At 33.5% G+C, this 12,827-nt stretch overlaps 1 protein-coding gene across 3 annotated transcripts in view; it reads right to left on the bottom strand.

Annotated features, from left to right (window-relative positions):
* Hnf4g (hepatocyte nuclear factor 4 gamma) overlaps positions 1–12,827 on the bottom strand; it is a 139,381-nt gene that overhangs the window by 10,589 nt on the left and 115,965 nt on the right. For 2 of the 3 annotated variants that reach the window (XM_021157862.2, XM_021157861.2), the window contains exons 2-6: positions 10,802–10,973; positions 7,707–7,801; positions 5,314–5,420; positions 3,648–3,803; positions 218–305 (exon numbers count right to left, since the gene is read on the bottom strand). In XM_021157862.2, the coding sequence (XP_021013521.1) occupies positions 218–305; positions 3,648–3,803; positions 5,314–5,420; positions 7,707–7,801; positions 10,802–10,947 (592 nt within the window). In that variant the 5' untranslated portion in view covers positions 10,948–10,973. Of the gene's footprint in view, positions 1–217; positions 306–3,647; positions 3,804–5,313; positions 5,421–7,706; positions 7,802–10,801; positions 11,029–12,827 lie in introns of those variants that run through there. The other variant, XM_029475261.1, reaches the window with a different exon arrangement.

Here is a 12,827-nt window from a genome sequence, read left to right as displayed (position 1 = left end):
ACACACACACACACACACACACACACACACACACTATACCACACCACAGACACAGAGTGAACATAGCACACTAGAGCTAAGGGAGGGATATGAATAACATACACTTTGGAAAATCATAGCACTATTTCCTAAGAGCTGGATGCTTTGTACATGCTGAATGAATCCTGCATATTAAAAATATAAAACATGTGCAAGTTCTTCTTTAAAAAATTCTTACCCAAAAGCAAAATATCTTTATACATCATGGATCTCTTTGTAGCTCCAAGCAGTAGGTGTTCTCCAGCATGAGCTCTCAACAGGGCCACCTTAAGAAAAGTTTGCAAATTTTAACAAGTAATTATAAAACGTAACAATTAAAAGACAGTACAAGGTAAGTCTGATTAACTTACAATGTTTCTTAAGACTGACTCCCTTTAAGGTTTGTTTTGTTCTGAAATAAAATAATCATGCACACTTAAAATGATTAGGCTTTCCAATTTTCTACTGTAGCACATCAGAAGTATTTGCTTTTGGGGATGGCCAAGAAAAGCAGATCTTTGGTTTCTGAGGAAAGCAGAATGGAACATTTTGAGTTTACACTTCAGTGTGATGCCCGCTCCCTTGATCCCCTATTTAACCTTGCATATATACTAGTAGGTTTGGATTTCATCTGCTTTCATATGAAAAGTGAAACACCAGATGTAGTCCTCGAAATGAAATTGCAAAATTTGTATAAACAAAATTTCCTGCAAAAAAATAAATTAAACAAACAAAGCAAACCCTAGGCTTCTAGGGGGAAAAGAAAAAAGTGATCAGCTCCTACTTGTGTCTAGGTTGTGTCTGACCTTGCAGCAGTAAATACTCATTCTTTCCCTCAGTTCTGTGCTGGTTACAACCAGAGAAATCAAGACTAGTGTAGCACTTCCCAAATGAATGCTTCTCCTATGTTTTCTGCTCAATAGTACATGCTACAAGCATCCAAATATGATTGTTTGGATCCAACAGAAGTCTATGTGGAGTGTTCTTTAACTTCTCAAGGATGTGTTGATAGTTATTAAAGTGTAAACCATATCCACCCATTGCCTTTCTTCTCTGTGGCTTCCAACCTGTCTCTGGACTACTCTAGAACACCCACTTGCTATTCTTGCTTCTCAGTCACTTCTACAGTCTTGGAGCATCTTTGATTAAACCACTCATATATACATACCACATCTCTGCTAAAAACTTCAGTGCTTTCAAATTGTCCTTAAAATAAAGTCCAGATTCCTCTACTGTGACCTTACATGTGACATGAGGTGAGTAGACATTACTTTTTTTTACCTACTGCATGCTCTGTCCCTGCTTTATCTTACAGCACTCACTGTTCACCACCTGCCTGACAACCTCTAAGCACAGTGTTCATATACTCAAGAATTCTCTTTCAACTTTGGCACGTGTCTTGCTTTGGACGATGTCTTCTCTGATTCCCATAATCAAGTCTTTCCATCTCACCCTCATTCACCCTCCAATGCATCCTGTTCCATTTTATGAAATTTCATTGAGCCTACCTCTACATAGTCAACTTACTCATAATTTGTATATATTCTTTTTACTGTTCATCTCTCCCAAATAGACTACAATGTTTCCAGTGAAGCAATCTGCACTTTTACTGCGATTACCTCAGTACCTAACTGAAACCAGTAGTCTGCTAGTAAATAGTCATCCTATGAATTTATGGATGGAATAAACTGGTCTGGAGTCCACTTTCAGGAACTGTAAAGCAGAGATAACACCTACACCACAGAGCTCCTAAAAGAATTAAATGCAGAGGTGCTCAGAGCCAACCATTGAACTGAGCAAGGTATCCCCAAAAGAGAAGCTAGAGAAAGGACTGAAGGAGATGAAGGTGTTTGCAACCCCATAGGAAGAACAATATCAACCAACCAGAGTCCCTGAAGCTCCCAGAGATTAAACCACCAACCAAAGAGTTCATGGAGGGACCTATGGCTCCAGCCACATATGTAGCAGAGAATGCCCTTGTCAGACATCAATGGAAAGAGAGGCCCTTGGTCCTGTGAAGGCTTGATGCCCCAGTGTTAGAGAATGCCTGGGGAGGATGGGAGGAGTGGGTGGGTTGAAGGGAGCATCGAGAAGGAGGATGTGGTAGGGGGTTTCTGGGGTGGGGGAGAAACCAGGAAAGGGGATAACCCTTGAAATGTCAATAAAGATACGATCAAATAAAAAAGAATTAAATAGAATAACATAATTAAACATACATTTGAGAGGTTATTCCTCAGTGCCTTTACCTGTAACCAACATTCACTAACCATAACTATTAATATTATACTGTTAATATGAATGAGAAGTAAACAAAGATGTTTTACATAGTTGCCAAGCACCGATTTCCCAATATTTTGAGCATTATTATTATATATAAGTCAGCAGGTTTTAAAGGTGAATGATAATAAAATTATAAAGCTGATAAATAACACAGCCCTACTTATATTGCTTGGGGTGAGACTGGAAGCTTTTAGCAATTTATTCACTGTGGCATAATCTTCTGAGCCAAGCTATCTTTATGACATGTCAATAAATGTGACTCACTCCAGGAAGGGAGTTAAAAAATACTGTAAGGGTGATTTCAGTTTTCATGGAACTTTTTTCTGTCCACAAGTAAAGTACCTTCTTAGAAATATAACTGCTATATTCCTATAATGATTATAATGATTATGTTCCCTTCTGGAGTGTGAATATTTCCCCTTTCCTTAATTTTTACACAATCCTACTTGGTTTTTTTTGTTTTATTTGGCATGAATTTCTTGTGCCAATGACAGCACTACATATAGTGTTGAATTCTTAGTGTGGTTAATTCTTTCAATGTGAAAGAAGTGGAAATTTTAATAGTATTTTCATCTATAAAAAGGTGTATATACACTTTAGGAAGAACAGCTCAAAGTGAGTCAAATACAAATGAATTTTCAAATTCTAATGAAAAAATCTGTTTCAAATTATTATTTAAAAATTCTCAATATCAAAATACCCAGTAAAAAACTGCATCTATTAGGAAAAGAAGACTGCATCTTGCTTGATTTTTCTTGGTAGATTTCAGATATGGAATCTACAGATATTTTTGCTACCTCTATATTTCAGTATAATAAGTACCAAAATAAAATTTATAGCATTAAGAAAAAAAAAACCCTTACATGTTAATTATATAGAGTATCCACAAAGAAACCAACATATTCTCCTTAGTTTCTGTCAAGGAGTTGCCAGGCATTTCTGAATAATCTCATTCTGTACATTCAGGAAACTCAAGACACCACAGGTCACCATTTGCTTCTTTTAGCTTGCCAAATATTTACCTCTTTAATAACCAGAAAATGTCATGAAAGTTGTTATTTGCTGTTTACCTTTCTTCCTCATTTAAATGCCTAAACTCCAAAACTGCAGACTCTTAACCTTTCCATAATTGTTAGATCCTGACAATCAACAATAGACAAAAAACACTTCTGTCTCTTGATAGAATACAAAGGTAAAAGGATAAGGTAAAGTCTTGTGATTAGTTCCCATAATAATTCAACTACTGTCTAATATATTAAATGCATTACAGATATAAATCAAAGAGCACAAGAATTTAGCAAATCTTAAAGCCACTCTTAAAAGAAGACATAATTTCTTCTAAATCATACCTGGTCATCCAAGGGCAGTTCACAGAAGGCAGGGATGTATTTGGCCCATTCCACCAAGACTAAGAGCTGTTGTTTCATGGACTCACAAACGTCACTGATGCTTGCGATTTTCTTAATATTTATGTCAGTGCTGGAACTGGGGCTTGGGGCTGAAATCTAATGTTAACACAATATTATATGAATTTATAATTAAAACCACTGAATAGCCAATATTTCCTCTATTTCCTATGAATATATAATATAAATAGCATGAAAGGAAGAATTATCATTATCATAGTAATTTCTTAAATTTTCCACATTTTTAATTTGAGAAATAAAATCTTTTTGGTTTAAAGCTAAATTGAAAACATGAGTATATAAATACACACTCAGAGTGAAGAAATTTATTTTAAATACGAAATCTGTAAATGAGGTTAAGTTTTTGGAGGAAGTTTGTAGTTCAAACTGACTACATAAAGAAATGGATAGTAACCACAAGAAATAAACTCTATAATTGTATTTTTAGTTAAAAACTCATATTTTCATTAGGTTTTTCCATCTTTACTTTGTTGATTTTTGTGGAAAAAAAGTTAGTGAATAAGTTGATCAAAGGTGGAAAATATTTAGAGAAGAAACTAAAAATATTAGAAGGCCATAAAAATAAAATTAATAAACCAACCAAAATTAAGAAACAAACTTAGCAATGGTGAAATGTGTAACACAGTGATAATTATTCTAAAAATTTGCATAATTCTTGATTATGAAAATCAAAATGATACTTTACAATGTTTTCTACCTAATTAAAGTTTTGTAAAGTCAAATTTAGCCATAGGTTCTTTATTGCATGTGTGCCTTTGTCATGTGAACCCCGATATTCTCTTACAGCTCCCCTTTAAGCCATACTCTAAATGTTTTATTGGACCATCAAGTAATCTCCTAGTAATAGGGATGATAATGGGATGTTAACCTCATCACATTACTCGTGTGTTATCAAGAATGAAAGTAGACTCACTGCCTCCTGAGGGGACTTGATTAAGTGCTTGGCTATTTCATAATTTGCCTTGCCATAGACAAACAGCCTGAACATTTCCATTAAAATCAATGCTAAAATGAACTGTCTTCAGAATACATGTGTAAAATGCATGATTGATCCTTTTAGCTTCACACCTGATATTCTTACTTTAAAATTTGTAAGTAATGAAATTTACTTTTCTCCCTATTTCATGACTCTGCCTTTAATGCTCACCAAAGCATCTGTTCTCTAAGGGGATAGCAAGTTGACTTCTTGAGTTCAGTTAATTTTATTTCCTTAAAATAAATTTAAAGGAAAGAAATGCTGATGAAAGTTCCCTCAATATTAGAGCAGATGATTTTATAGATCTAACCAATAAAATATTGCAATAAAACAGAACAACATGCTATGTTATATTTTTACTTGACTTCATAAATAAACTTCCAAACAATCTTATACTTTGAATTAACTTCATTTTTCAATTTAAAGATAGGGTGTTATTAAAAAATATATTCAGAACCAAAATTCAAAAAATGTCAACCGTTATCCTACTTCTTTCAAAATGGTCCTTTTGAGCCTGTCTCTATTGACTTTAGCAGTGAGCACAATGACAGCACGCTGCAATAGCAGACACTGGATTCCATTGCAGAGCCAATGCTGGGGTGTGGGATGTACCTGGCGAGATCTCACTTCCGCTTGTGCCAGAGTGTTTATGGAGGGAATGTTGCTGCCCTCATAGGTACTTCTTCTTGTACTGATTCTGTCGCGCTCATTTTGCACCGCTAAGAGAGAAAACCGTAGTTGTTTGTTAGATCTCTAACGTAGGCTACAGTATAAAGATGGAAATAAGGAAGATTACAGATGTTCAGATAGAGTCTTTCAAAATGTAGAAATAAAGATGTTTTTTTTTTTTTATTTCACTCTTGAACCACTTTGAAACCCATTTAAAGATAGAAATAGTTAAGCTTGTCCCCAGAGCTCATAAAATATGGTGACTTGGATTTAGTGATGAGACAAATGCTGAGAATGGTTGGGTCATCCAGTTTTGACATGCTGTGTTTTAATATGGCTTTCTATTCTCTCACAGTTAATAAAACAGTAAGGTAAAATACAAAGAATACTGCCTGTCTTGTTGGCCAGGTCAAAGATAAAAACATAGTCACTGTTCGGAGATGTTAGCCATAGATTCTGAAAGTCCTGTTTTCTTTTAAATACAAAACACTACTAAACTAGAAAGTAAATTTTTCTAGCTAAGACGGTTTTAAGTAGACCTGTGGCCCTTTATAAAGCAATGCTTACAACTGTTAGCTTCAGAAATCATTGCATAATCTGAAGTATCTCTCTAGAAGTTAGAAGCCTTTATAGAAATATGAAATCATTCCTCACATTATATAAAATGACTATAAAAGGTACATTTACTTCTGTGATTTAGAGAGGAAAGAATGAGATACACATGTCCTAAGAATTATTGAAAACCAAAATTTTAAACAAGAAAAAAAGGGAAGATTTATCCCAGAACTTGCATAAATATTAATGTAAAATAAAAATAAATTGGATGTCGAAGTTAAATTTCAAAAATGAGAACACAAAATTATCTTCCATTAACAAAAGACAAGAAGACAAGGCTGAAAGCCTGTCACTCATCTTGGTTAATGTTCTAATAGGGTCTGTTGGAAATATCATGATATCAAAAGATTAAAGTTTTTCTCCAGCAAAGAAAACTACCAATTTCTACATCAATATCACAGAGACCCAAATCTACCAAATCTAGTTAGCAGAAAAAGTAGTAGGTGTTTGTCTAAAAAAAGAGAGTGATCTTTAGGGTAAGTCAAATGCTTAACATTTTATTTTAAAAATCCTACAACCTGGTAGCTTATCTTGTTATTTTTATTTATGTGGAAATAAATAGAAGTGAAAAGATTTTCTTCTGTTTTTATAAATTTGATTTCTATTATCAAACTTTATTAATACACTGCATATGTATATGATACCTAAGCATTTGCAAATTTTACATAAATCCCTGGATTTGTACCCATTTAATTTATCTTTATATTAAGCTCTATTATTTATTGAAGAGTTTGAATCATCAAATTTTAAGCTCAGCAATTACTTTCCAATCTATTTAGTAAAATTAAACAATCATTTTATAAACAGAAGAGGTAAGTTCACTATTTTCAAAGGTAGTGAAATTGTTATAAATTGTTAGACTCAAAGGGGAAATACAAATTTGTTTTTGTTTACAATTTTATAAAGGTAAGGATTTGTTTTCAGGTAATAAGTATAAAAACAGCATTTGATAAATTATGTAATTATCCCTATGAACTACCTAATAGAGCGTTTAAGACATTAGCCAATTCATTTTGAAAGGAGAAATTGCCTCTTTGATATAGCTCTTTGCATATGAAGACATAGACTCACAACAAAATACAGATATTAAGTCTTACAGCTGCTAAACCTGCCAGATGTTTGGGATGTATAGCATAGTGGTCTTTAATCATGTCAGACTGAGAAAAGATAAATTGATATGACTTAACAGGCAAAAGTAAAACTACTGTACATGGAATACCATATCTGCATTGCTTCTATAACTGAATAGAATATGAGCTTCTCAGGATGGAGGATTATCTTCTCTATCATGGTCACAATTCAGATATCGGTATCTGGAACAGTGTTTAGCAAACAGCAATATTTAGGAAACCAATTACAGGAATACATAAAAAGAAGATTTGGACTTGATGTTCGTGAGATAAGTAAAGACACCCAGGTGTTCCTAAAAATGAAAAGTGTGTATACAGTACATCCATGTCTCTAATCTGTGTGTAGATTTTTCCTATGGAAAGGATAGTGTCAACTTTCAGAGCAGATAAGCACTACTTCCTCTGCCTAATAACTGCACATCCTTACTCTACATTCTTTAACTAGGAACTCTTTGATAGGTTTTTCCATTAATATATTGAGGGAAATCAGAACTTATTAAGTAGGTTATTGTGATTAATGAGAATATTTGCACATTGTTATCCCTTTGCATCAATAGTAGAAATTATCACCATCATTATTATTACTATTACCTTCTTTTTTCATTCCTGCTCTAAAACACTTTCTTAATCGACAGTATCTGCATTGATTCCTTTTGTCCTTGTCAACAACACACTGCCGACTGAATCTGTAACAAGAAACAGGTATTAGTTCACACACGACAATCATTTATCAAAAAAAAAGCACATAAGGAAATAATTAGACTTTAAGTAATTACAGTTAAATCGGGCTCAATACAAAGTATGTATAAAATAATTTCTTAAGAAATCGAATAGCTCAGGATTGGAACATGCATGAAAATATACAACTCACTTCTCAGATAGTCTTGCCAAAAAATAAATAAATAAATAAATAAATCTGAATGACTACATCATTTTGGACCAGTGTGTGCTACTAAGAGTCATAGACATCAAGCCTAGGTTTAATATCTTCATCATATAAAGATGTAGTGTCTATTGCCACATGATTTCAGCATGATGGGCAATGGCTTATGATTCATACTTTTACACTTTTGTGTGGTTTCTCTTTTTAAATGCTTTTATTCTATTAAATTTAAATGACTCCACATTAAATTAAGATTTATTATGAATATCAAGTTACATACGATTGAGAAAACCAATAAGAATGTTACTTCTTAATGACATACCATCTTATACTCTTAAAAACCCACAGAGTGGATAGCATACATGCGCTGCTAAAGATGTAGTAGACAACAAAAAGGAGCTCTTATACCCTGTGGGTTGGAATATTAAATGCTGATACTTTGCAAAAATGTTTTGCAGTTTTTCTAAAAGTTAAGAACTGAATTGCAGATAGGACACAGCAATTTCAAGGTTTGTATATATCCATGATAAATGAAAACTCTTGGAGTGATGAGCAGATAAAACCCCATACATTGGAACAAGACTATTTGTTAACATGTCAGAATTAAGCACAGACACACATGCTGATGGACCTTGAAAACCATTACAAATGAAGGTGATACCAAAGATCATGTAGTGCAGTGTCCAGAGAGGAAAATCTATTGTAACAGGTTGCAGATTAATAGTTTCCTTACACTGAAGTAGAGCCAGCGAAACTGCAGGACACCCTACTAGAGACTTCATTACGCAGTAATTGGGGGCTACTTTTAATTGATGGTATCAATAGTCACACAATTCTTAATATGCTATTATGTGAATTCCTAGCTACACATGTTGCTATTGTTGCATTTGTTGCTGGTGATTATTGAACGATAAGGATAATACAATGTGATTTATGACCTAGTAATATTTACAGACAAGACTTAACATGTGAGTTGTACTCTCAAAATTAACACACATTAAAATGCAAATCACTCCTTTGAATATGGGGCTAAAAATACTCAGAAGAGGAGAACATGTGACCAAAAATCACAAGGAGAATATATTTAAATCACATTAATTTAATTAAAAAGAAAGAAGAAACATACACCATGAAGTTCTTAACATGTTCAATATCTTTATGTAAGTACAGAATGGATGATAAAAGAATTTGAAATCTACCAAATACACAGAAACATTGACAGAAGTTATAGAAAGCATCCCATAAATATCATTAAATTAAAAGATTTAAGTTCTTTAGGAGGGGAAATCCAGCTTCAGCAGCATAAGACTGTTAAAGTCAAGTTATAATTTATCAGTCTAAGCAATAGTACATTTGAGACCAGTTATCTTGACTTTAAAGACATGAACTCTCAAATTGCATCCATACAACAACTATTTTCCAGAAGAAGAAAAAAAAAAGACCATAAAGATTGCTGGATATCAAAACTGTATAGTAGCCTAATTAGTGGGCAGCACACATAGTATGAAGCTACAAATTCCCACTTGCCTCTGCCTCTGGGGTACTAGTACACCTCAAAAACTTGCTCTGATGGTGATTCTTCCTTATTCCCCCAATAAAGTGAAGATAAAAGTCATCATATTCCATGATCAGGGCTGTCACTTTTCATGGAACTGTGTCTCACTTTTAATAGTGCACATGACTCCAAACACTGGCACCTCTATGTTGCTTTGTTTCTTCAGGTGTTAATGTGTAGAACACTCAAGTGTGTAAGGTAACCATGGAGAAAACGTGTTTGGTAGGAGAGACAACTCATTTTTAGCTATGGAATGGGCATGTGGACATAATACCATCTAAATGCTCTTTACTTTGTCAAATTTTAAAGTAGATGATTTACATTTTTTAATTGACATCAAACTCCCCTTCAAATATTACAAAAGAACACAAGGTAGAAATTTATGAAGTTACATATTAACCTTTATTATACCTTGAACAGTCAAATGTTACCAGATTGGGAATTCTCAAATGTCCAACTTATTCTTACGAAAATAGATTTTTTGTTCTTTCTGCTAAAATTCAATGATTTGTGTCAACAGGCCAAGTTCAACCTAAACAGTATATACTCCAAGACAATCATAGAAATCAATCAGAATAAATACCTAAACTTAAACTTAGCTGTGATATTGGCTAAGTACTATTAAAAAGACTAGTAGAAATGTATGGACTTATGAATTAAATAAAATTTAGACACAACCCAGTTGGTTGTGTAAAATTTAACCTGAGAATTACTTTGAAATGAAAATTAAATTTTACCATTTGAAACCCATAAGATACAAAGTCACCCTGTAGTTTTAATTTTTTTTTTTTGCTAAAAACCCAGGATATATGGACCTTAAAGAGAAATTACACAAAAACTGCCCGCTTTAATCCATTTTAATAGATTTAAAACAGTATTTAGTGGCATATGAACATGTGATAAAACAATAAAGAAACACAAAGAAAAGATTAACACCAAACTCTAGAGGGTAGTTCCCCCTTTGCCACTGAGGACAAGTGGCCATGGAGGTGTCCACTGGAGTATTAAATTATATTGCTCTAAACTGGGTGGTAGGTATGAGAATTTCTTTATGCACATTTACAAGTCTCAGATTGTTTATAAGATGGAACTACCAATGTGAATGTAAACTGCACATACAACCATGAGTTCATTTTGAAGCTTGTCAATTTGGTTCTGACTTACAGAGTTATGAAAGCTCTTAATTAACCTTGTTCATATCTTTAGACAGTAAGAAAGAAAATTTTGCTGAAATGAGCACCCTACTACCTGCAGGAATAAACATGACTCTTCCGAATGCTGCGCCTGAAAAAGCCTTTGCAGCCATCACAACTGGACGCCCCATAGTGCTTTCCTGTTGCTCTGTCACCACAGATGGCACATAAACAGTTGACACCACTGTCTGTGGTATTCATACTTGTGGTCTCTGGGGCAGAACTGTCTGTTGAAGAAAGATGAGAGAAGTTACTACATCCCATTGTCAACTTTTTGCTCCTTTGTCATTCTTTGCTTTACAGAGACTCCCTTATTGCTGCTTTCATTTCAAGTGCTGAGAAATCCTCCTCAGCCTCTGTTTCCTATCTGATCATTTAATTTTGGGTTATGATTCATCTCAATTACACAACCTTTCTTAAGAGAAGCTCATGCAATTTCATGACAGATATCAACTCAGTGATAAAATAAAACAAACAAGAAAAACAAAACAACAACAACAACAAAACTTCGGATTTTATTTCTTCCATGATAACATCATAGAGTACAATTTTAAAGACGTGAAAACCTATTTAATAATTTCATTTGTGATGTCTAGTAAGCATAATAGTTGAAAATAATTTTCCCCAGTTGATCTGCTTCATTTGGCCCTCTGCATATAAGTCAGTGGTTCCACACCAGAGATAAAGTTTTAAGTGTCTTCCATGAGTTAATTCATTACCATTTACATTTAATTGAATACCCTACAAAAGATATGTAGAGCAAAGGTGAATGGTTTTACCTAACATGGTCACCCTTTCTAAGAATTACTGGAAAACATTCTATCTAATTTTCATACTCTCATTTTGTTTATCAGACAGCTGCTTCACATGATCTTTGTCCGTCCAATACGTGGAGAGTTGAAAGCATAAAGCCAGTTATTTCACCACTTCCTATAATGATCATCTTCACACTGAATTGCCCTGTTCTGGTACATCCCACCACTCTCAGCCCACTGCCCGTTATGGCTTCCAACATGTTCACTGTTCTACACATCTGCTACCTTTCTGTGTTCTTTGAATCTGATTTCGTCAACTATACTTTTAAAAGTTTCCTAAACATTTCCACACTGGTATTTAAGCTAACTCTGAGGTTCCAGAACACTTCTCATGTTTTGTATGAATCTGCTTGAGAATTCAAAGTCAATCATCTCCCATCTGTCCTTCAAAGAAAGCCTAGAGTTGAACAAACTACCATTATTTTTAAATGCATTTTAAGGTCCATTATTATTGTCTATAATTGTACTACAAATGGATTGGCTCATAAATACATCTTTACATGGAAAATATCAGTATCATAATGTCAGAGAATTAATCAATTAATGTTTTTCTCATACTTCTGTTTATCACTTCTTAGAACTCTACTGAGCTACAGTGGAACATCTAATACATGTTCAAAAGCAATTAATACATACATATACATATGTGGGTGTTTGTGTGGTCCCAAAAGCCTATATGTAGTTCCATGATATTATATATATATATATATATATATATATATATATATATATGTGTGTGTGTGTGTGTGTATGTGTGTGTATATATATATATATAATCATTACTATATAAATATTTCTTTAATGAGTTTACATTGCTGTAAGTATTCTATGAATCCAGCCATACTCAAAGACTTTATATGCATAAGGTAATATATTAAAACTTGAACTTGGTGGTTGCCTAGGGATATCACTCAATGAAATAGAATTTGCTTAGTAGGCACAAGACTATAGATTCAACCACAAAATATTAATTGAGCATAAACTAAATACATATTATTATAAGTATAAAAATAACCTATTACTTTATCTCTAATAAAAATTGGTAAAATACAAAGTTGGCATTTACTAATTGAATTATAATATTAACAAGGTATTAGTAATGTTGAATGGAAATTAGAACTCTCTGAAATCACAGCCACATATTACATAGAGATTGAGAGATCTTAAAACAATCAATCCTAAGTGGGATGACTCCATCAGAGTTCAGGGATCCCCTTGGAAGAAGAGGTAGAAAAAATATAAGAACCAGAGAGAATGAAGGACATT

Source organism: Mus caroli, chromosome 3 (genome assembly GCF_900094665.2).
Source record: "Mus caroli chromosome 3, CAROLI_EIJ_v1.1, whole genome shotgun sequence".
Taxonomy (NCBI): Eukaryota; Metazoa; Chordata; class Mammalia; order Rodentia; family Muridae; genus Mus; species Mus caroli.
The sequence above is the reverse complement of the archived record's forward strand: the minus strand, read 5'-3'. Positions and strand labels throughout refer to the sequence as shown.